Source organism: Myotis daubentonii, chromosome 1 (assembly GCF_963259705.1).
Source record: "Myotis daubentonii chromosome 1, mMyoDau2.1, whole genome shotgun sequence".
In the NCBI taxonomy this organism is placed as follows: domain Eukaryota; kingdom Metazoa; phylum Chordata; class Mammalia; order Chiroptera; family Vespertilionidae; genus Myotis; species Myotis daubentonii.
Window position 1 is genome coordinate 199,634,731 of NC_081840.1, and position 25,098 is coordinate 199,659,828.

A 25,098-nucleotide genomic window follows, 5' to 3' on the forward strand; every position below is an offset into this window, starting at 1 on the left:
CAGAGTTAGTGTTTAGTGGATGGAGTTTCAGTTGGGAAAGATGAGAAAGTTCTGCAGATAGATGGAAGTGATAGTTGCACAATAATGGGAATGTAGTAACTGTCACAAAACTGTACATTTAAAAATAGATAAAATGGTAAATTTGATGGTAGGTATATTTTACTACAATGGAAAAAAAAAGGAACGGGGCTCCTAAGCAAATTATCAGAATTAATGACAAACGATTACCATTGAACTTGATTGCTTAACTATCACTTCAAATAAAGTACCTTTGAATGCTTTCTGTTCTATTAAGCAAAGGCTTCACAAGACAAACAAATATATATATTACCTCCTGAATTTCTTTTTCTAATAGCTCCACTCTTTCGCGAAGGTGCCTCCTCTCTGTGTCAATAGAAAGAAGTTCCAGTCGAACTGAGCTGCTTTTTCCCTCAGCTTGGTGGGCTTTGACTTCCCAGTCTTCAGCACGGTTATGAAGCATTTGAAATCTATCTAACAAATCTTGATTTTCTTTTTCCTAGTTTGAGAATAATTAAATTGTTACTAAGTTAGTAACTGTCATTTACTGGAATATTCATGTCAGAAACATATATACATATTGGGATTTTTGTTTTAATTTAGGAAACAGAAGCTACCTCTACAGATACTATCCTATCTAATAAAAGAGAAACATGGTAATTAGTGTACAACCGCTACCCTTCCCATTGGCTAATCAGGGCGATATGCAAATTAACTGCCAGCCAAGATGGCGGCCGGCAGCCAGGCAGCTTGAAACTAACATGAGGCTTGCTTGCTTCAGTGACAGAGGAAACCAACGTTCCCTGCCGGCCTTGCCAGCCTCTGAGCCTGCAGTTTGAACATTGTAACAAATATAGAAGCTAAACAAAACACCAGAAACCTGCTTTCAGCAAGCCGGGATCTCAGAGCTGGAGTTATACATTGTTTTGATTATAGAACCCAAACAAACCAGATACCTGCTTTCAGCAGCAGAGGCCTCAGAGCTGGAGCCAGAGATAAAGCTGGCCCAGAATAAAAAAAAAAGAAAAAGAAAAAAAGGAGAAGTTGGGAGCTTCAGCTGAAGGGTGTGTGACCAGCTGCAAACAGCCATCATCCCCTCACCCAGGCTGGCCAGGCACCCCAGTGGGGACCCACCCTGATCCAGGACACCCTTCAGGGCAAACCAGCCAGCCCCACCCATGCACCAGGCCTCTATCCTATATAGTAAAAGGGTAATATGCCTCCCAGCACCGGGATCAGCGGAGCCCCGAAGCCTCCCAGCACCGGGATCAGCGGAGCCGAGAGGCCTCCCGGCACCGGGGTCAGCGTGATAGGGGGCAGCGCCCAAACCCCCGATCGCCCTGCTGCTCTGTGTGTGACAGGGTGCTGCGCCCCAACCCCCCCACCCCCCCACGGGCCCTGCTCTGTGTGTGACAGGGTAGAGCCATAACCTCCCCATTGGCCCTGCCCTGAGTGTGAGAGTGGCGGCACCCCAACCCCCTGATCGGCCCTGCTCTGTGGGTGATAGAGGGCAGCGCCCCAACCGCCCCTCCCCCCCCCAGGGGCCCTGCTCTGTGTGTGATTGGGTAGAGCCATAACCTCCCCATCGGCCCTGCCCTGAGTGTGACAGTGGCGGCGCCCCAACCCCCTGATCCGCCCTGCTCTGTGTGTGACAGGGGGCGGTGCCCCAACTCCCCTATCGGCCCTACTCTGTGAGTGACGGGGGAGCTCCTCAACCCCCTGATGGGCCCTGCTCTGTGCGTGACAGGGGGGAGCTCCCTAACCCCCTGATCGGCCCTGCTCTGTGCGTGACAGGGTAAGGAGTCCCAACCCCCTGGTGGGCCCTGCTCTGTGCGTGACAGGGGGTGGCTCCGCAACCTCCCCATCAACCCTGCCTTGAGTGTGACAGGGGGCAGTGCCCCAACCCCCCAATCGGCCCTACCCTGAGTGTGACTGAGGGCGGCATCGCAACCTCCCGATCCACCCTGCTCTGTGCATGACAGGGGGCGGCACCCCAACTCCCCAATCGGCCCTGCTCTGAGCCCAACCTGGGGCTGCACCTAGGGATTGGGCCTGCCCTCTGCCACCTGGGAGCAGGCCTAAGCCAGTAGGGCGTTATCTCCCGAGGGTTCCCAGACTGCGAGAGGGCACAGGCCAGGCTGAGGGACCCCCTTCTCCCCCCCAAGTGCACAAAGTTTTGTGCACCGGGCCTCTAGTCTATAATAAAAGCAAAATATGCTAATTAGACCGGGCAGCCAAACAACCTTCTGAACGTCCTTCTGGATGACCTTTCGGATGAAGTTGCCATGGCGGGGGCAAGCCAGAGGTGGTTAGAGGTGATCAGGCAAGCGGGATATTAGGCAGGCAGGCAAGTGGTTAGGGGCAATGAGGCAGGCAGGCAGAGTGGTTAGGGGCAATCAGGCAGAAGGGTTAGGGGTGATCATGCAGGCAGATTGAGTGGTTAGGAGCGATCAGGCATGCATGCAGGCAGGTAGGCGAGTGGTTAGGAGCCAGCAGTCCCGGACTGCAAGAAGGATGTCCGACTGCCAGTTTAGGGCAAAGTTACTGTGCTTTACAGATGCATGATACATTTTAATTATTCTTACTTCTAGTTGGCTTAATTTATTTATAGCAGGGGTGGAGAATATCCAGCCCATGGGCCATTTATGGCCGGCAAAATAATTTGAACCAGCAGTCGGACATTCCCCAATGGGTCCCGGATTGTGAGAGGGTGCAGGCTGGGCTGAAGGACCCCACCCCCCCATGCATGAATTTTGTGCACTGAGCCTCTAGTACTAAATAAGATCTGTAAGGAAATATAAAGTGACAGTAGGCAAGACTTCTAATCTCATATGCTAATAATCTAATAGAAGAGGCATAATAAACATAAAAAATCAGTCTTAAATCAAACTTAGATAGTGCCTTTTTACCTTAGCAGCCATTAAGCTCTCCCATCGTGACACCTCCGTTATGTAATTATGAACTCTACTCTTCATTTCTTCTTTTTCTTGCACTGCTGCTTCCAATTCCAGTGAAATTTCCTATAAATTAGAAAATTGAAGACAAATCTAAAGTGAACATAATATCTAATGAGTTCTATTTCTATTCAAGTGGCTACTTTTGAATTTGGGGAATAAGAGAGAGTAGGAAAAAGAAAAACTGTTCCTTAGTATTGCTTGCATTTATTTTTCCTGACTGATCTTAACTTTTGTTGTTGTTGTTGTTAATCCTCACCTGAGGGTATTTTTTTTTCCACTGATTTTTTAGAGAGAGTGGAAGATAGAAGGAAAAAGAGGGAGAGAAACATTGATGTGAGACTTCCAATCTCATCCTATATAATAAAGAGGTAATATGCAAATTAACCCTCACACCCTCACAAGATGGCTGCAACCAGGCTGGCAGGGGGGTTAGTAAGGGACGACCAAAGACTGAACAAGCAGCCTGCATGGGGCGACCAGGCCAGTGGGGGGGCCGTGAGGGGCGACCAGGCCAGTGGGGGGGGGGGGAGAGGGGGGACAGTTGGGGGCAATCAGGCCAGCAGGGACAGTTGGAGGTGACCAGGCCTGTGGGGGGGGGGCAGTTAGGGGTGACCAGGCTGGCAGAGGGGGGCAGTTGGGGGCGATCAGACCAACGGGGGGTGGGGGGCTGGAGTGCAGTTGGGGGCGACCAGGCCAGCAAGGGGTGGCAGTTGGGGAAAACCAGGCCAGCGGGGGGGGGGGGGGCAGTAAGGGGTGACCAGGCCAGCAGGGAGGGGGCAGTTGGGGGCGACCTGAATGGCAGCAGGGGGCAGTTAGGGGAGACCAGGCTGGCAGGAGGGGCAGTTAGGGTGATTAGGCCAGCACGCAGAGGCAGTGAGGGACGATCAGACTGTCAGAGGGGGGCAGATAGGGAAACCAGGCAGGCAGGCAGGTGAGCAATTAGGAGCCAGTGGTCCAGGATTGTGAGAGGGATGTCTAAACCGGCTGTCGGACATCCCACAAGGGGTCCTGGATTAGAGAGGGTGCAGGCTGGGCTGAGGGGGACCACCCCCCCTGTGCACAAATTTCTTGCACCAGGCCTCTAGTATGTTAATAATCTAATAGATTGGTTGCCTCCCACACAAGCCCAGACCAGGGCTGGGATCGAACCTGCAACCCAAGTATGTGCCTCTGACCAGGAATCAACCTGAAACCCTTTGGTGTGCAGTCCAACACTCTAACCACTAAACACCACTGGCCAGGGCCAATCTTGACTTTTTAAAAAATACATATTTTTATTAATTTCAGAGAGGAAGGGAGAGGGAGAGACAGAAACATCAATGATGAGAGAGAATCATTGATCAGCTGCCTCCTGCATGCTCCACATTTCCCACATTCCCACAACCGGGGCATGTGCCCTGACTGGGAATTGAACCGGGACTTCCTGGATCATAGGTCAGCACTCAACCACTGAGCCACACTGGCAAGGCTGATCTTGACTTAACCAAATATTACCACATACCTCCTACAACATTCCTAATCATGTATCTGGTCAAATGTTGGCATTGAAAAAAATTCATGTAACAGCAATATGCTTTAAATGGAATAATGTTGAAAGAAATTTCAAAAAAGAAAACAAAATATTTACAATAGGAAAATTATTGGTATTCTGGGTATAACCCTTTAATAAACCAGCACAAACAAAAATAATACCTTTAAGTATTTGACATTCTGAAATATTCATTAATTTACTTATACCTGTAAATCAGGGGTGGGGAACCTTTTTTCTGCCAAGGGCCATCTGGATATTTATATTATCATTTGCAGGCCATACAAAATTATCAACTTAAATATTAGCCTGCTATATTTGGTCAAATATTTAATTAACTCACCCCTATTCCTTGGCAGGGCCAGATCAAATTAGTTTGCGGGCCTTAAATGGCCCACAGGCTGGACCTTGTCCATCACTGCTGTAGATAAGCCGACTAGAAGTAAGAATAATTAAAATGTATCATGGGTCTTTAAAACATAGTAACTTTGCCCTGGAAGTGATTCTGAGGTCCTCACCCAGTAGGGTGATAACAATTTCTGCCATATAGAATAAATACCATGTTACCAGCTATAGTTCTTACAATAAAGACCAAAATGGTGAGGAGACCACGGTTGTGCCCTGTAATATATAGCAGCATTCTAAACCACACTTTAAAAAAGTCTTATAAACACCATTATCCTTAAAGAATTATTAATCTTGATATTTATATTATTAAAATTTAAAAAGCATATTTAAAGCTTTAAAATATAGCAAACAAAGAATATTCTGTAAAACTGTATACTGTAAAACTACTTAAGTTTATGCATTGTATTCATACTTGGTTTTCTCTTGCCATTGTAGCCAGATCATCTTGTAATCTTCTATTTTCCTTACAAGATATTTCTTTAGATCTTCCTACATCATCAAGTTCTTTGTTAGTTGCATCAAGCTGGCGCAGGAGGCTGTTTATCTCACGGTCCCGATTAGTTAGAGTTTCCTTTAGTTGGCTGTTACACGAGTGATGTAAAAATAAAAACTAAGATTTTTTAATAATTTAGTTCATTTAAAAGAAAACTGTTTTACTCTGAATTGAGTATATTAAGAACACAAGAAATTATAAATACTGCATTAAGATACTGATTAATTAGGTAAAGGAGACATTTTAGCTCTCTACAAATCATTATGAGCAACTGAAGTCATAAAATAAATTATTATTCTAAAAGTCAAGTAAAAACAAAAGACTTTCAAGTATTAGGAGAGTCATTTGGCAAGTAATAAAATAATAACAGATTCTATTGGCAAATATTTATGTAATGGTTAAGTTCCCACTATCTACACTAATAAAAGAGAAACATACAAATTAGTGTCACTCCACTACCCTTCCCATTGGCTAATCAGGGAGATATGCAAATTAACTGCCAGCCAAGATGGCGGCCGGCAGCCAGGCAGCTGATGCGAACAGGCAGGCTTGCTTGCTTCAGTGACGGAGGACTCCAACGTTCCCCACCTGACTTGCCGGCCTCTCAGCTGCAACTCTAAGCAACTATGTTGCAAATATAGAAGCTAAACAAAACCCCAGAAACCTGCTTTACTCAGCCGGGCTTCAGCCAGCCGGACCGCAACATTGTATCAAATACAGACAGTAAACAAAGGCCAGAAACCTGTTTTCAGCAGCCGAGGCCTCAGAGCTAAAGCTGGCCCAGAATAAAAAAAGAAGAAAAAAAGGAGCGGTGGGGAGCTTCAGTCACCCGTCAGCCTGAAAACGGCCCTCAGCCCCTCAGCCAGACTGGCCAGGCACCCCAGTGGGGACTCCCACCCTGATCCAGGACACCCTTCAGGGCAAACCAGCCAGCCCCCACCTGTGTACCAGACCTCTATTCCATATAGTAAAAGGGTAACATGCCTCCCAGCACCGGGATCAGCAGAGCCGTGAGGCCTCCCGGCACCGGGATCAGCGTGACAGGGGGCAGTGCCCAAACCCCCTGATCGCCCTGCGGCTCTGTGTGTGAAAGGGTGCAGCGCCCTAACCCTCTGATCGGCCCTGCTCTGGGTGTGACAGGGTGCAGGGCCCCAACCCCCTGATCGACCCTGCTATGCAGGTGATAGACGGCGGCGCCCCAACTCCCCCCCGCCACGGGCCCTGTTCCGCCCTCCTGTGTGTGTGACGGGGGGCGGTGCCCCAACCCCCCGATGGGCCCTGCTCTGTGGGTGATAGAGGGCGGCGCCCCAACCACCCCTCACGGGCCCTGCTCTCTGTGTGACGGGGTAGAGCCATAACTTCCCCATCGGCAGTACCCTGAGTGCGACAGTGGCAGCGCCCCAACCCCCTGATCGGTCCTGCTCTCTGGGTGATAGAGGGCGGCGCCCCAACCCCCTGATCCGCCCTCCTCTGTGTGTGATGGGGGACGGTGCCCCAACCCCCCTGATGGGCCCTGCTCTGTGCATGACAGGGGGCAGGGCCCCAACCCCCTGATCCGCCCTGCTCTGTGTGTGACAGGGGGCGGTGCCCCAACTCCCCAATCGGCCCCGCTCTGAGCCTGACCAGGGGCTGCACCTAGGGATTGGGCCTGCCCTCTGCCACCCGGGAGCAGGCCTAAGCCAGCAGGTCGTTATCTCCCGAGGGGTCCCAGACTGCGAGAGGGCACAGGCCGGGCTGACGGACCCCCTCTCCCCTGAGTGCACAAATTTTTGTGCACCGGGCCTCTAGTTATCTATAATAATAAAAGCATATTATGCTAATTAGATTGGACAGCTGGACAACCTTCTGGATAAAGCCGGGACTGCGAGGGCCAAGGCAAGCCGCTGTGGCTGTAAGGGCCAAGCCCCTTGCACGAATTTCGTGCATTGGGCCTCTAGTATAATATAAAAGGGTACACAGAATAAACATAATTAGTGACTTTTGTCTTGAAGTAAAGAGACTACACATAAAATATAAAATTTTGTTCAAGATAGGTTTAGACTTAGAATAAATTCAAGACTGGCTACTACTAAAGTAATCTATATTTTAATAATTAGGGCCTGCATAGGGTAGTTACAATAAAAACAAAGAGCAAGTAGCATGTAAAAAAATAGTAAGACATAGTGCTTAGATGTGGGTGATAAAAGATGGCAGCAAGTTAAAGATAATATAACATTTTCATGCAAGAGACTGAGAAAATAATACTGCTGCCATTGGCAAAAATAGAAAAATGGAAATGTAAAATAGATGCTACTTAAATAGAGCTGCATTTACCAAAAATTTCTAAAGAAGATGGATGCCATTACATTGATTACTTACTTCAGAGAAGATTCATACTCTGAGAACGTTATCTTCATCTGAGCAATAGCTTTTTCCTAGAGAAATTACAAAAATATATGAGATTCTGAACAATTTATATAGAAATGTCTTTAGTTGAATTTATACAATTTATCACATTTACTCAGTTCAAATCCAATTATATAACTTACTAGAGGCCCGGTGCATGAATTCTTGCACGGGTGTGGGGGGCCGATAGGAGGCGAGGCTGGCTGGGGGAGAGGGGCCGCAGGCGGTTGGCCGGCTGGCCCTGCCCCTGGTCAAACTCCTGGTTTTAACTACTGGTCGAGGGGACAATTTGCATATTAGCCTTTTATTATATAGGTGCAATAAATGAAAGCTCTATGTCAGTGATGGCGAACCTTTTGAGCTCGGCGTGTCAGCATTTTCAAAAACCCTAACTTAACTCTGGTGCCGTGTCACATATAGAAATTTTTTGATATGTGCAACCATAGTAAAACGAAGACTTATATTTTTTATACTTATTTTATATATCTAAATGCCATTGAACAAAGAAAAATCAACCAAAAAAATGAGTTCGCGTGTCACCTGACACGTCATGGGTTCGCCATCACTGCTCTATGTCCCAACTGTATTTCAAGTATTGGTATGCTTCTATTCACACTAAGAACTTAAATTGTTTCCTTGAATTTGCTGTAATCACATCTGATAAAATTACATTCTAGAAATAGAAATTCTGAAGATTCAACTTACTGAGATAAAATGAAATTTAAACATATTAGAAGATATGGTCTGGGTCTTAACTTATACTACATGGGCGATAAGAACTGCATACTTGAAACAGAGAATGAAATAAACTTTTCTGTTCAGATGCTGGATAATAATATTTAACAAGCACATACTTTATTAGCAAGGTTTTCTTGCAAGTTTGCAATCTGTTCTGTCTTCTCATCTACAGTCTCCTGAAGGAAATCTTTTTCTTTATCAATAACACCAATGGTCTTTTTCATGACATGAGCCTCTTGATCCTGTGAAGTCATCTTAAGGTGTAGTTTACCTATAAATGAAATGTTTGTTAGCCAAAGCAAATTAGGATTAGCAAAAACAAAATTTAAAAACAATTACCTATATTTTCCTCCAGCATTTTAATTTGTGCTTCGGCTGATTCAAGTTCACCTCTTTGGATGGAAAGTCGGTGCTGATAATCATCAAGTGACCGCTGTAGCTGCTCATTTACTATCCTAAAGAATCAGTGGACAAAAACAAATGGCATTCTTTATCTCTGGTAGAAATAATTTTTAAAAAGTGAGAGATCGCAAAAAAATATTTTTCTTATTTTTAAACATTACTTTTATTTCTTAAAGCTCTTCCAGTATAATCAATGGCATTATATAATATATTATTTCTCGCCATCCACCATTCTTCTTCAAAATGATTCATCTTCCAAAAAATAATCCTATCTAATAATAGACAAACATGGTAATTAACCGTACCTCTGACACACTTCCCATTGGCTAATCAGGGCAATATGCAAATTAACTGCCAACCAAGATGGTGGCCAGCGGCCAGGCAGCTGAAGCTAACAGGAGGCTTGCTTGCTCCAGTGATGGAGGAAGCCAAGGTTCCCCGCCTGCCGCTGCCGGCCTCTGAGCTGCAGTCTAACAAACAATGTTGCAATTATAGAAGCTAAACAAACCCCAGAAACCTGCTTTCAGCCAGCCGGGCTTCAGAGCTGGAGTTGCAACAGTGTTTCAATTATAGAAGCCAAACAAACCGAGGTCTCAGAGCTGGAGTGGAGCCTCAGAGCTAAAGCCGGCTCTCAGCTCCAGTGACAGCCATAGAAGATAAATAAATCCCAGAATAAAAAGAAAAAAGAAAAAAGGGAGAGGTTGGGAGCTTCAGTCACCCGCCAGCCTGAAAACGGCCCTCAGCCCCTCACCCAGATTGGCCAGGCACCCGAGTGGGGAACCCCACCCTGAAGGGGGTGTGACCAGCTGCAAACAGTCATCATCCCCTCATCCAGGCTGGCCAGGCACCCAAGCAGGACCCCCACCCTGATCCGGGACACCCTTCAGGGCAAACCAGCTGGCCCACACCTGTGCACCAGGCCTCTATCCTATATAGTAAAAGGGTAATATGCAAACTGACCCTAACAGCAGATAGACTGGGAATGACTGGTCACTTTGACACACACTGACCAACAAGGGGCAAACGCTCAATGCAGGAGCTGCCCTCTGGTGGTCAGGGCGCTCTCACATGGGAGGAGCTCTGCTCAGCCACAAGCCAGGCTGATGGCTGCCAGTACAGCAGTGGTGGTGAGAGCCTCTCCCACCACCTCAGCAACGCTAAGGATGTCCGACTGCAGTTTAGGCCTGTTCCCCGCTGGCAAGTGGACATCCCCCAAGGGCTGCAGGGCTGCCAGAGGGATGTCTGATTGCCATCTTAGGCCCAATCCCCTGGGGAGCGGGCCTAAGCCAGTAGGTGGTCATCCCCTGAGGGGTCCCAGACTGCGAGAGGGCACAGGCCGGGCTGAGGGATCCCCCTCCCTCCCCGAGTGCACAAATTTTTGTGCACCGGGCCTCTAGTATAGTATAAAAATCAAGTTAATTGTGTACTCTTTTCTAGAGGTTTCCCAGTAGTTTTAACTCTGCTCAGTTTCCTAATATCAACCCTCCTCCTCTTAAAATCTATTTCCAATAGTGGAGGCAAAAAGAAAGTACTGTTTTTACAGAATGGCCTGGCACTTCAAAGGATTACCCATGTGAGTCCTGACCGTCCAGTCCAGCGAGTTTTTAATTTTGCTTCCTTTTCTGACTTTTTTTGGCAGGTAATCAATTGGAGGTCATAGTAAACTGGGAAAGTAGGCATTTATTGTAGTGCAATAGGATTTAAGATTAAAGATTGGTTTCAGGGAGCAAAATAAAGGATGTACAGAGGAAGTAAAGACAATTTCAGAGTAATCTCATCCTGATTTAGTAAGATTATTTGTCAGAAGTAACAAGAACTTGCGGTCATGTGATAGAGACTTTGGAATGCTTTTAGCACTTGCCTACCAGTTCTTAACCCTGACATGCTGGAAAGACAAAACTCCCACCTCAGGCTATTTATTGGGAATTCCCACAGGTTCCGTTTAGGGTTTGCCTGAGGATATGACAGGGAAGAAGATGCCAAGCGTAGCTTAGCTTAGAATTGCCTAATGGGGAGGAGGTCTGGATTCTGAAACCACTAGTAAGATAGAACAGCTCCTTGAAAATGAAGTTTTACTGGCCATACTGAGGTGTTCTGAAAGATGAAAGACATGACACATTCTTCTAATGGCAAGTGAATGACGACCCAGAGGAAGGACAAAAGTCAAGTTGAGGATGACTTCTTTAGAACTGTACAACCAAACAGAACCCAGTAAGAAAGATTCTATGGTCAAGAAATTTTATTTCAAAATGACTGTACTATATCCAATCTGTTCTTAAAAGCTATAGCTATTGCTCTGAGGGATATAACCACAGGACGTATTCATTGTATTAATACTTTTATATATTAGCTCACTTATTCCTAGGACAGTTCCAAAATTAAAGCTATTGTCCCCATTTTATAGAAAGAAATAATAACTTGTCCAAGGTGACAAGATGTAAATCCAGGCTAGTCTAACTTGACATCAGTGGTTTTTCTACTACATCAACATTGCCTTCTATAAGAATACAGGGAGACCAACATCCTATATGTGGAAGGGAAAATGTCTACCGATAAGCTACACAGAGTCCTTTTAAAAACAGAATGGCCCACAGAATCCCAAGTAGTTGGCTGTGCTTGAAATTCTAAGTAGAAATGTAAAGACCTCTTTACATCTTAGTTTATTAGCAGAGTTAATTCCTAATGAAAGTCAGGTTAATAAAGTAACATCTTGATTGGTTATACAGAAAGTGCTTGGTGAGTCCTAAATATAGCTTTGTCTTTCATATTCTAGTGTAGACAGGGAAGGGGACAACAGAAATTCTATACCAGATCTTGGACGTAACTTTTCTAAAAGAAGTATTGCTGCTAAGATAAAAGTCTTCATGCCCAGCTGAAGTGGCTAGAGCGTCAGTCTGTGGACCAAAGGATTCGATCCCAGTAAAGGGCACGTTCCTTGGTTGCAGGCTCCTCCCCGGCCGAGGCCCTGTTTGGGGTGCATGCAGGAGGCAACAAATCAATGTGTTTCTCTCACATCAATATTTCTCCCTGTCTTTCCCTCTCTCTTCCAATCTCTCTAAAAATCAATGGAAAAATATCCTCAGGTGAGGATTAAAAAAATGAATAAAAATTTAAAAAGGTCTTCTTAATGAAAGAACTGAGGTATAGTATAAAGTTCATTGTGAAGAATAGCTGAATGACTATCATATTATCTGTTCATCATGGTGTCTGGAAAGGAAATTTTGAGAACTAAGTTATTAGTAAAACAATCAACTTCTTAGCTTTGAAAGTGCTATAAATACAGCAAAGGGAAGTGATGACTTCCCACCAGAAAGTAAATCAATAAAACTTCACTTAGAATCAAAGTTCTAGCTCTCTACTACCCATGTGGCTGTATAGGCCCATCTCTCTGAGCCTCAACTTCCTCAGTTATATTATACTATAGGCCCGGTGCATGAAATGCATGCACAGGTAGGGTCCCAAGGCCTGGCTGGCAATCGGGGCCGATGTGTGGGGCGACTGGTGGGGCAATCAAGAGGGCCCCCACTGGTACCCGCCTTGGCTGGCCTGGCGCCGCCCACCCACTGGCCCCGCCGTCCACCGCCAGTCGCCTCCCTCTGCAGGGGCCTGCGGGCTGGGGGCAGCTCCTACTTTGAGTGTCTGCCCTCTGGTGGTCAGTGCGCATCATAGCGACCGGTCATTCCACCATTCAGTCGATTTGCATATTAGCCTTTTATTATATAGGATTACACTAGAGGCCCGGTGCATAAAATTCGTGCACTTGGAGGGGGAGGGGCGTCCCTTAGCCTGGCATGCACCCTCTCACAGTCCAGAAGCCCTTGGGGGATGTCCAACTGCCACGGAGGCAGGAGAGGCTCCTGCCACTGCTGCTGTGCTCGCCAGCCATGAGCCAGCCTTCTGGCTGAGCAGTGTTCCCTCTGAGAGCACATTGACCACCAGGGGGCAGCTGCTGCATTGAGCGTCTGTCCCCTGGTGGTCAGTGCACATCTTAGCGACCAGTCATTCTACCGTTCAGTCGACTTGAATATTAGCCTTTTATTATACAGGAGGATAACATGAAGGTATTCATGCTTTCATTTTAGAGGGCAAAGTAATTACTTCCCTTCATAATGAACAGCATCTTAAAGGGTCCCTTATTCATAAAAAGTGCTCAAGTTCTAATATGGAGTTGAAGTTCCATCTAAGGGTAGGCTGTAATTTTAACGGCCTATTAGAGGAATCAGAGACTGGTATGGTTTCCCTGTTTTATTAAATTTTATTTTTTTCATGTATAGGGCATAATGTCACAGGAAGGTCATAGTATTCTGCCACCTGTGAGGAGTAAGCCCAAGTTGCTGTTGGATGTGTAAATCACAGAGGAGTCATTCTTCAGGCACTCTGCTCTCTCCACATCCAACCTGTTTTATTTTAGATGTCTCTAACAGTCTATGGTTATGGCCCACCACTTAACATTTTTGCTATAAAGCAATTTTGCTCTACCCAGGAAAGATGGTCTTAGCCCCTCAGGGGATGCTAGCCATCCTCTGGAACTGGGGTCAGTAAACTTTTTTTGTAAAAGAACAAAGTATTTTAAACAATGTGGGCCAGGTAGTCTCTGTTGCATGTACTCAATCCTACCTTTGTAGCACAAAAACAGCGATAGATAACATATAAATGAAGGAGTGTGGTTGTGGTTCAATACAACTTATGGGCACTGAAATTTGAACTTCATATAATTTTTAGGTCACAAAATATTAATCTTGTATTGAGATCTTTTTCAATCATTTAAACATGTAAAAACCATTCCTGGCACTTGGGTTTTAACAAAAATTGGTAGCAGGCCATAGCTTGCCAGCACCTGCTAAAATTCAAAGGAGAACACAGTCATTTGGTTATAAAATGGGATTTTGTATTATGTCCTCTGGTGCTGTACCAAGAAACCAAACCAAAGATCCTCTACTTGGACAATTAAAAACTATGCTTGATACAGTCCTGTTTGGTGAAAAGCAACTGGTGGCACTGAAACTTGGTGAGAAATGCCTGACTCAGGATTGAAAAGAAAAGATGGGTCCACCAATGGATGGAAAGGAACCTGTGATTCCTCTATCTAAGCATCAGCTTCTTAAATGTCTTCATGTCAAAAGAACTTGATGTGGTTAAAGGGGTAGCAAGATCTCTCTTAACCAATTAAAAGTGGCATGAGGTTTGACTAGTGTAGCTTTGCTTCCGTAGAGCGCTTGGTATTACGGTTTGTACTGAGTTCAGCTTTGGATTTGGTTTGTATTGAGTTCAGCTTGAACTCATGGTTCTATCAATGTTTACTGATATGGAGAACAGGGTTGACATACTTTCCTCAGAAGCAAGATAAGTCAGATTTTCTGTCAGAGCAAAACGAAGTTACGGAATCACCCCTAGGTGAGGAAAGTAGCAGATTGAGCTCACCAGAGAAAAGGGGATTAGTGTATCAAAGAAAACACCAAAGGAGCTATAGGCCAGGGTAACCAAGAGAAGGCACTGAAAGCTCTGCACTAAGTGCCTAAGACTGTGAAGGGCCTCCTGTGAGGAAAGAAAAGGAGATTGTCTGAAGCACAAAGCAAAATGGAGTAAATGCCAGATCCAGTCAGCTGCTGGACAAAAAGGGGGAAGGGTAGCCTAGTAGTTCTGCGTGACAAAAAAACACCATGGTACTTGGACTTTGGATTTGAATATAGACATGAACCAGAAGAAGTAGGGGGTGGTCCATTCAAGTAGCTCTCCTTCTTAGGATGTATGCAGAGCTTGCAAAAGGCGGGGGGGTGGAGGGGGGGGAATGGAAAAAGCAGCTATTTTAGTTCTTTACCTAATGTCTAACTATCAAGGCTTGTAGTCAAATAGCAAAGAGCAAAAATTTAAGATGCCCTGTGATTTCCTTAATTAAATGGACACATCCAGCTCTTGTTCTTATTTCATTAAGTTTTGTTTGATAATCAGGAATTCCTTAGGAATATAATCTCAGGCCTTTTCCTAATTATCCCTTTGATTTTCAAATACTGCTGTTTATTTTACTATAAATTTTTGCAATTCTCAGTGTTTGTATATTAAATCCATGTCTTTTTCGCTCATCATTTCTTTTTATCCTTCTGAGTTCTGAATTCTAGGTGAATTTCTTGAGTTTGTTTTCTACTCCACCAACTCATTTTTCTGGTATTTCCATTCTGTTCACTAACACTTTCAGTTTTTATTTATCAATCTTTTTTCTCTAATTGTCACTACTACAATCCTGTTGGATCTCAAGTTGTTACTACTTCATGACTGATTTACTTTCATATATTCAATGTCATGTTGATGTCTGAAAATCCTTTCCTGCTTTTATTACAAATGTATTTAGAGAAATTATTTCCTCTGATACTTCAGAGTGATGCCCTTCTTCTGACTTGGTATCTTTTAACTTATTGCAAATCCCAGTCCAGAGAAAACCTATCTTCATTGACTGTTTATTTCCTTCAGCCATCTGCATTCTAAATGGACCAATGGCTAACCAACCCAATATCCTAAGGTAAATATTCTGCATTACTGTATCTTTTTCTCATTTCCATACAAGTCATCCAAACCTTTTGATTTTATGTAAGAAATGTTTCCTAAACCTGGCCTCTGTTCTCTAAGTTCACTGCCACTATTTCAGTTCAGACACATGCTCTCTCATTTGCCATCAGTTTCTTTGGGCTCCAAACTCATCTTTCCTATTTCTGCCAGAATTCATTTTTTTAAAAGGCATGCTACTCATGTCACCCCCTGGATTAAAAATTTCTCTTTGTTCTCTATGTTTATAAGATAAAATCCAGACACACTTGGTTATCACACCAACTTCATAACCTGAATCTAACCTATAGATTCAGTCTATTTTTTCATACTGACCTTACCATTTTTCAGACATATCACCATTTAAAACTCTGTATATAAATACTCTGATTTTATATTTCTTTGAAAGAGGAAAGATAAGGACAGGGACATAGGTAGCAAAAAAATTCTGTAATTTTCAGCAATCCTATGCTATAGAGTACAAATGATCTTAAGTATCTGTTAGGGGAATTTTTGAAACATGTAGGTACAAAAATTGCCTGCAATCATATCAATCTAAGAAAGTCTATAAAAATACAGATACTCAAAATCTACTCAGATTTACTCGGTGAATAAGAACCTCCACACTTTTTAAAAGTTCCGCAGGTGATTCTGCTGCAAGGCCAACTTTGGGAACTACTGCTCAAAGGCCTAGTCCAAAAATGCCACCACAACAAACCTCACACAGCCACCAACTTGTTCCCAGAGGTGAAATAACAAAGCATTCAACAAACTTACCTAAGTGAATTCATCTCTGTTTTATGAAGAGATGAGTCACCAGCCACATGGCTAAGTTTTTGAGCTTGGAATTTTGCTTTGTTCTCTAATGATTCCATTGATTCTTTCATTATTAACATTTTAGACTTTAATTCACAGTTTTCATTTTCAAGCTATAATTTAAATTTTAAAAGTTAATACATACATGTCTTAATTTTATTTTCCTTAAGCATATTTTAATAACATTTCTGGAAGAAAACTAAGGGAAAATAGATTTATTTAAAAGTTCTTTAAAAATCATGTGTACACTTTAGATTCTACCTGTAAGAATAGGCATATACATTTATCTCTCCTTTTCAGTATCATTGAAATGAAAAAATGTATACCAAAAAAAAAGCAAGAAAGGAAGAAAATGAAATATTCGTGAAAACAATAAAAAGAGAAAGGGAAACAATTAGCAAAGCAAAAATTTTAAGAAATTTCTAAAAACAAAACCAAACCAGCACGTGGGTAGGCCTGATTTGAAGAAAAATCATATCAGAAAATACTGTAACCCAAACATAAATGGGCAAGACATATGAAAAAACTGAAAAAATTCCTGCAGGGCAGAAAACATAACCTGATTTAATGTAAAAACATACATGTTTCTGAATGGAAATACAATACTGGAAATGTAATACAATTTCCTGAAATAACTATAAATTCAATGAAATTTTAACAAGAATCCTAACAGAATTGTTTTTAAAATAAGGGGCTGGGTGGCTTAAATTTCATTCTAAAATTCATTTAGGAAAAAAGGAATTTAAGAAAAAACAGCTCTTTCTCATGGTGCCTTGAAGGCAGTCGGTTACTTCAGAATGAAGCTGAACATCTCTTTCCCAGCCACTGGCTGCCAGAAACCCATTGAAGTAGATGATGAACACAAACTTCGTGCCTTTTATGAGAAGGGCCATAGAAGTTGCTACTGATGCTCTGGGTGAAGATGGAAGGGTTATGTGGTTCCAATCTGTGATGGCTATGACAAACAAGGTTTCCCCATGAACCAGTGTGTCTTGATCCATGGCCAAGTACATCTGCTACTAAGAGGGGATTCCTGTTATAGACCAAGGAGGACTGGAGAAAGTGCAATTCTGTTCAGGTTGCATTGTGGATGCCAATTTCAGTATTCTCAACTTGGTCATTGTTAAAAAAGGGGAGATGCCCTAGCCAGTATGTCTCAGTGGATAAGGCGTCAGCCTGTGGACCTAGGGGTCCGAGGTTTGATTTCGGTCAAGGGCACATACCTTGGTTGCAGGCTCCTCCCCAGCCTGGACCTTGGTTGGGGTTCGTGCAGGAGGCAACCAATCAATGTGTTTCTCTCACATTGATGTTTCTCTGTTTTTCCCTCTCTCTTACACTTTCCCTAAAAATCAGTGGAAAAATATCCTCAGGTGAGGACTAAAAGAAAAAGGGGGGTGGAGGGAGACATTCCTGGTCTCACTGATACTACTGTGCCTTGTTAACTGGGGTCCAAAAGAGCTAGCAGAATCCACAAACTTTTCAATCTCTCTAAAGAAGATGTCCGTCAATATGTTGTGAGAAAACCCCTAAACAAAGAAGGTACGAAACCTAGGACCACAATACCCAAGATTCAGTGTCCTTTTATTCCACATGTACTGCAACAAGTTGGCATACTGCTCTGAAGAAGCAGCATACTGTACTAAGAAAAATACGGAAGATACCACAGAATATGCTAAACTTTAGGCTAAGAGAATGAAGGAGGCCAAAGAAAAACGCCAGAGCAGATTGTCAAGAGACGTAGGTTGTCCTCTCTGAGAGCTTCTATCTCCAAGTCTGAGTTTATTCAACAGTGAGATTTTTCTATGAGGAACAGATAAATAAGTTCAGACATTAAAAAAACAAACCAGGAAAAATTGGGGTTGGGGAAGAATGCAAGTCGACTTGCCTTACGAGATGTCAAAATAAATTAGAAAGCTACTGTAATTAAAACAGTGTGGATTTCACATAGAAATTGACAAGGAAATATATGTACACAGATGTAAATTAGGGGAGAGAGAAAATAATAAAAACTTTAAAAACAGAGTTGGTACAGCCACTCACTGGAGGAAAAAATAGGTAGATTTCTATTTTATTTTATATACTGTACAGAAATAAATACAAAATAGAATAATGTACATATAGATTTCAAAACCAAGAAATATTAGTAATAAATGTCTTCCAGTTAAAACTGTAAACTAACCACATTTTATCTCTCCTCCTGCTGGAAACAGTGCTAAAATGGCAATAAAAGAACAAGAAAGCTATACTATATGCTCATCCTATCCTATATAATAAAAGGGCAATATGCAAATGGACGCTAACGGCGGTACTACCAGGAACGACGGGTTGGTATGATGCACACTGACCACCAGGGGGCAGGTGCTCAACACAGGAGCTGCCCCCTGGTGGTCAGTGCACTTCCACCTGGTGGTCTGCTCAGCCACAAGCTGGGTTGAAGGCTGTGTGCACAGCGGGGTGGAGGAAGCCTCTCCCACCTTCTCGGCAGTGCTAAGGATGTCCGACTGTGGCAGGTGGACATCACTCGAGGGTTCCTGGGCTGCCAGAGGGATGGCTGACTGCCAGCTTGGGCCCGCTCCCTCATGGAGCAGGCCTAAGCCAGCAGGTGGACATCCCCCGATGGGGTCCCGGACATGAGAGGACACTGGCCGGCTGGGTTGAGGTACCCTCCCAAGTGCACAAATTTTCATGCACCGGGCCTCTAGTAAGTGACTTCAACAAGTTGTGGAAGACAAGAGTAGATTGAATAATGACTCAAAATGAAAGATACAATCTAAAGCAGTTTCTGAATCAAAAAACTACTGACTTTTGGGGCCAGATAATTCTTTGTTGTGGGGGGTGGGAAGGGTGTCCTCTGTATTGTAGGATGCTTAATAGCTTCCCTGGCCAATACCTACTAGATACAAGAAGCACCTGCTCCCCTAATTATAACAACCCAAAATTCCCCAGATATTTGCCTCTTAGGAGCACCATTAATCTAAAGGGACCACAACAGGAAATACCAATATGCAGCCTACATATTGATGATATATCCAGAAGAAGCTCAGCTCGCTGAAGCACCAAGCATTAGGTTGGGGTCAGAAGAAGAATTAACAAGGAGACTGGCTGAAAGTTTATATACTGGGACTCTCACACCCAGATATCTCCCACCTCTTTCAAAAATGTTCTCTTGGAAATAAAGTACAAAAATATATATATTTTAAAAAATCAATAGAAGGGGTTAGAAAATAAAGTAGAGGAAATCTACCAGCTCTGAAGCCTTCATATCTGACAGAACAATTTCTACATCATGTTTTTCTTTAAATTATTTGTGATTCATGGCTCTTTGTTTCCATGCAAATTTTAAAATCTATTGTCAGTGTTCACACACACACACCACCTTCTTGAGATTTCAGACAGATCTACATTAACTTTATAGATCAATTTGGGGAGAATATACATTCTTTTTATAAACATGAATATCTGTCACCTTTTTGTATAAACCTGATATATATCTCCACTTGTTTGTCTTCTTTAATGTCTTTCAATAAGGTTGCATAATGTTTCTATAAAGAGCCTGGAGATCTATACACAAGTATATTGTATTATTTATCATGCCACTGGAATTCATTGCACATTCTGAATCCGAGGATTCCTATGTTTTATAATTCCTAGAAAATTATCAGCCATTACCTCTTCAACTACTGCCTCTCCTACATTCTATTATATCCTCCTAGAATTCTGACTAAACATATGTTATACCTTCTTACTTCATTCTCTTAAGACTAACTTATTTTATATTTTCTCTTAGTCTCTTTCCAGTGACTTCTAGTACTTATATTTTCCAGTTCATTAACTCTCACTTTCAGTTTCTACACAAGCTGGAGTCACAGGAACCCTTCTGTCTGAATAATTAAAAAAAACAACAACGACAAAATATATAAAACAATGGTTTTCAAGACACTGAGCATCAGGCAATGATTGACAGTGACCAAGAGACAAGAAACAAATGAGATGAGCCCTCTGATTGCTCCAGCTTGTTGCCTGAAGAATTTCCAAACGGTGGCACAGGTGGAGTCTAGTGGTTCCCCTAAGTTCAAAAGACAGGACTGAGACTCAAGGGAGGACAAGACGATTAGAGTTTGCAGGGCAGATACTGGAGGAGAGCTGCACAGAGTGAGAGCTCTGGAGTTCTGCAAAGGGTGGCTCTTGAGTCTTCAGCTGAGCAGAGCTCAGTATAGAGGATGCTACTCAAGGTCAGGGGAAGAACCATCAAAGAATTAGAAGCAACAATACTCAGGACTCATGCAGGGCCTGGAATAGTTCCTGTTCATATCACTCATTTGAAAACAACATAATTCATGGGGTAACAGGAAGTGTACTCAAAAGGGTTTTGTCTCAGCAGTGAAACACAATTAGTTCAATACTAAATGTACTCTGGTCCCACCCAATGAAGCTTAAATGCAAAAGTGAAAAGGATTAAGCTACCTCTATCTGACTTAATTGTATCTCAGAACAAACCTCAGGAATATTTATAGTAATCCAGCAACCAAGAAGGTAAAATTCACAATGTCTGACATCCAATTTAAAGGTACTGAGCACGCACAGAAGCAGGAAACTACAAACCACGAGGAGGAGAGAAAAAAAACAACTAATCCAAAGGAGAAAGAAATCAATCAAAGAATTAGTAGACAAATAAAAACAATGACAAAATGAAACATAGAGACAAAAAAGACCGTCAGAATGCATACCAGTTTGTTCAAAATCCTATTTCTAAAGAGAGCAATAAGGAATGCAAATGAATTCTACTGTGTACTCTACCTCCTTATATTACATTTTTAACAAGGGCAAAACAGTAACCATAACTAACACTACTGCGTACTTACAACATGCCAGTGACTCTTTTAAATTCTTAATATGTATTAACTCATTTACTCTCCACAGATTAAGTACTAGCACTATTCCTATTTTACAAATAAAAAAATTGAGGGATGGAAAGTTTAAGTACTGCCTACAGGTAATAGGTGATAGAGAGGGATTTGGACTCAAGTAGTCAGTCTTCGTAGTACAGAGTCTATCATTTTTATACAGCTGCTCTAGCATCATACTATTTTGTAATATCAAAAATATACAGTATATTAAAACTATAATTAACATAGTCATTCATACAACCTAATATACCCCAAATCCAATTTGATAAATTACCTGGTGATTAACGTATGTTAAATGTTCAATAGTTTTCTCTAATTCTGATTTTCCAAAAAGACTCATTTCCTGGAAACTCTGAAAGAGAATTTTATAAAAGATATTTATGCACATTAGATAATACAACAAAATTATGAAAGTAAGCAATGCAAGTTTCTAGTACTATTCTACTTGTTTTTTTTTTAAATAACAAAATGTTTTAGAAAGAAAATTATTAAACATGAAAAAAATCACAATGCTTTTGGTTGAAAAAAACGCAACACTCTACCTCCATGTGTGATTGTAACAGAAGACAGATCGGCATAAATTCATTTCTAAAAATTTATATAGATTGATTCATTAGCATAACCATAAAGGGAAAAAAGCCAGCAGGTTAAGTATATTCAGGAGTATGTCCTGAGAACAGAATGTAAGGGAAATAAAAATGAGATCAGAGAGAGAAAGGAAACAGAATACTGCAGGACTATGCAAGCCACCAGAGCGTGTCCAGCCCATCATGCTCAGTCCCGATCACCCAGCAGCAAGCTAACCCACTGGTTGAAGTGTCTGCCCCCCTGGTGGTCAGTGAGCGGTTGAGCATCCTTAGCACATCATTAGCATATTATGCTTTGATTGGTTGAGTGGCCAGCCAGATAACCAGACACTTAGCATATTAGGCTTTTATTATATAGGACTAGAGGTCCGGTGCACAACAATTTGTGCACTCGGGGGGAAGGGAGGGTCCCTCAGCCTGGCCTGTGCCCTCTCGCAGTCTGGGACCTCTCGGGAGATAACGCCCTGCTGGCTTAGGCCTGATCCTGGGTGGCAGAGGGCAGGCCCAATCCCTAGGTGCAGCCCCTGGTCGGGCTCAGAGCAGGGCCGATTGGGGAGTTGGGGTGCCGCCCCGTCATGCACAGAGCAGGGCGGATTGGGAGGTTGCGATGCCACCCTCAGTCACGCTCAGGGTAGGGCCGATTGGGGGGCTGGGGCACTGCCCCCTGTCACACTCAAGGCAGGGTTGATGGGGAGGTTGCGGCGCCACCCCCTGTCACGCACAGAGCAGGGCCCATCAGGGGGGTTGGGGCTCCTTACCCTGTCACCCACAGAGCAGGGTCGATCAGGGGGTTGGGGCGCCGCCACTGTCACACTCAGGGCAGGGCCGATGGGGAGGTTATGGCTCTACCCTGTCACACACAGAGCAGGGCCAGTGGGTGGGTGGGTGGGGATTGGGGCGCCGCACCCTGTCACACACAGAGCAGGGCCGATCAGGGGGTTGGGGCGCCGCACCCTGTCACGAAACAGAGCAGGGCGGATAGGGAGGTTGTGGCCCCACCCCCTGTCACACACAGAGCCGCAGGGCGATCAGGGGGTTTGGGCGCTGCCCCCTGTCACGCTGATCCCGGTGCCAGGAGGCCTCTCGGCTCCGCTGATCCCGGTGCTGGGAGGCATATTACCTTTTTATTATATAGGATAGAGGCCTGGTGCATGGGTGGGGCTGGCTGGTTTGCCCTGAAGGGTGTCCTGGATCAGGGTGGGGGTCCCCACTGAGGTGCCTGGCCAGCCTGGATGAGGGGATGATGGCTGTTTGCAGCTGGTCACACACCCTTCAGGGTGGGGGTCCCCACTGGGGTGCCTGGCCAGCCTGGGTGAGGGGAGATGGCTGTTTGCAGCTGGTCACACACCCTTCAGGGTGGGGGTCCCCACTGGGGTGCCTAGCCAGTCTGGGTGAGGGGCTGAGGGCTGAAGCTCCCAACTGCTCCTTTTTTTCTTTTTCTTTTTATTCTGGGCCAGCTTTATCTCTGGCTCCAGCTCTGAGGCCTCTGCTGCTGAAAGCAGGTATCTGGTGTGTTTGGGTTCTATAATCAAAACAATGTATAACTCCAGCTCTGAGATCCCGGCTCGCTGAAAGCAGGTTTCTGGGGTTTTGTTTAGCTTCTATATTTGTTACAATGTTTCAAACTGCAGGCTCAGAGGCCGGCAAGGCAGGCGGGGAACGTTGGTTTCCTCCGTCACTGAAGCAAGCAAGTTAGTTTCAAGCTGCCTGGCTGCTGGCCACCATCTTGGCTGGCAGTTAATTTGCATATCGCCCTGATTAGCCAATGGGAAGGGTAGCGCTAATTACCATGTTTCTCTTTTATTAGATAGGATTACTTTGGGAAGGCAGTATTCCAAAAGATGCAAATTGAAGGTATTCTTTCAGGGTAAAAGTTTAACTGAAATTTTCTGACAAAGAGACTACCCTAATAATGCTTAAATGTTCTTATTTCTAATTGTAGCTGCTAATTTCTAAACATTAATTCAGTAACATTTTTTTGGAAGTAAACTATGAACTCCATAATAGTAACATTAACAGTTAATACTGAGTTCTTATTATGTGCTGAGTACTTGCTTTATATATATTAACGTATTTTTCTGAGATTATAAAAGGAGTTATAAAAGACTGCCCCTAGATATGACATCAAAAAACATAAACAACAACAAAAAATAAATTGGACTTCCTCAACATTAAAAATTTTTGTGCTCCAATGGATACTAATAAGAACATTAAAAGATAACACACAGAATGGGTGAAAGTATTTGCAAATCATATCTGATAAAGGGAATTTTATTGATAATATATAAGTACTCTTACAACTTAATGAGACAAATAAGCCAATCTAAAAAAGGGCAAAGGATGATCTAAACTGACATTTCTCCAAAAAAAGATATACAAATAGCCAAGTAAGTACATGGAAAGATAATCAACATCATTATCCATCAGGAAAATATAAAACAAGACTACAATAGATAATACTACCCACCAGCATGACAATAATAAAAGACAGACAGTAACAGCGTTGGTGAGGACGTGTATACACTGCTGGTGGGAATATAAATGGTACAGCTACTTTGGAAAACAGCCTGGCAATTGTTAATATGGTTAAATGTAGTCATCAAATGAACCTAGGTATATATCCAAGAAAAGTGAAAACATACATCCACACAAAAAGTTGTACAGGAATATTCATGGCACCATTATTCTTTATAGCCAAAAACCACGCAATTGATAAAACAAAATGTTGTCCATCTATATGATGGAATATAAAAGAATAAAGTATTGAGATACATACTACAACATGAATGTATCTTGAAAACATTATGCTAAATGAGAGAAGCCAGACATAAATACTGCATACTGAATTATTCAATTTATATGAAATGCCCAGAGTAGGCAAATCTGTTTGAGACAAAAAGTAGATTAGTGGTTGCCTTGGACTGAGGATGGGGGAAATGGAGAGCAGCTGATAATGGGTACAGGGTTTCTTTTGAGATAATGAAAATGCTCTAAAATTGATTGATGTGATGGTTGAACAAATGTGTGAATACACTAATAACCACCTGAAATGGGTGAATTGTATGGTATGTGACTATCTCAATAAAACTGTTTTACAAAAGAAGATAATATTCCTCCATGTAAGGAACTACCTATTGAAATCAGAAATTAATTATCTTCTATAAAGAACCAGATAAGTATTTTCAGCCTTATGAGCCAGAAACATAGTTTCTGTTGTAACTACTAAATTCTGCAATTGCAGCAAAAAAGACGCCACATAGAACATGCAAATTAATGAGCATCGTATTTTAACAACATTTACCAATAATGAAATTTGAATTTC

At 43.2% G+C, this 25,098-nt stretch overlaps 1 protein-coding gene, 1 non-coding gene and 1 pseudogene across 4 annotated transcripts in view; 1 reads left to right on the forward strand and 2 right to left on the reverse strand.

Moving 5' to 3' along the window:
- The window catches only part of CEP135 (centrosomal protein 135), an 81,508-nt gene that overhangs the window by 16,852 nt on the left and 39,558 nt on the right, over nucleotides 1-25,098 (reverse strand). For all 3 annotated transcript variants that reach the window (XM_059670730.1, XM_059670716.1, XM_059670723.1), the window contains 8 exons: nucleotides 21,464-21,541; nucleotides 16,244-16,395; nucleotides 8,867-8,982; nucleotides 8,644-8,798; nucleotides 7,763-7,818; nucleotides 5,324-5,492; nucleotides 2,928-3,038; nucleotides 332-517 (listed from right to left, as the gene is read on the reverse strand). In XM_059670730.1, the coding sequence (XP_059526713.1) occupies nucleotides 332-517; nucleotides 2,928-3,038; nucleotides 5,324-5,492; nucleotides 7,763-7,818; nucleotides 8,644-8,798; nucleotides 8,867-8,982; nucleotides 16,244-16,395; nucleotides 21,464-21,541 (1,023 nt within the window). The remainder of the gene's footprint in view (nucleotides 1-331; nucleotides 518-2,927; nucleotides 3,039-5,323; nucleotides 5,493-7,762; nucleotides 7,819-8,643; nucleotides 8,799-8,866; nucleotides 8,983-16,243; nucleotides 16,396-21,463; nucleotides 21,542-25,098) is intronic.
- On the reverse strand, nucleotides 13,196-13,324 carry LOC132225170 (small nucleolar RNA SNORA11). Its single transcript, XR_009450805.1, has one exon. It is a non-coding gene; the product is annotated as a small nucleolar RNA SNORA11 (small nucleolar RNA).
- LOC132218890 (small ribosomal subunit protein eS6-like) lies at nucleotides 17,080-18,075 on the forward strand (annotated as a pseudogene).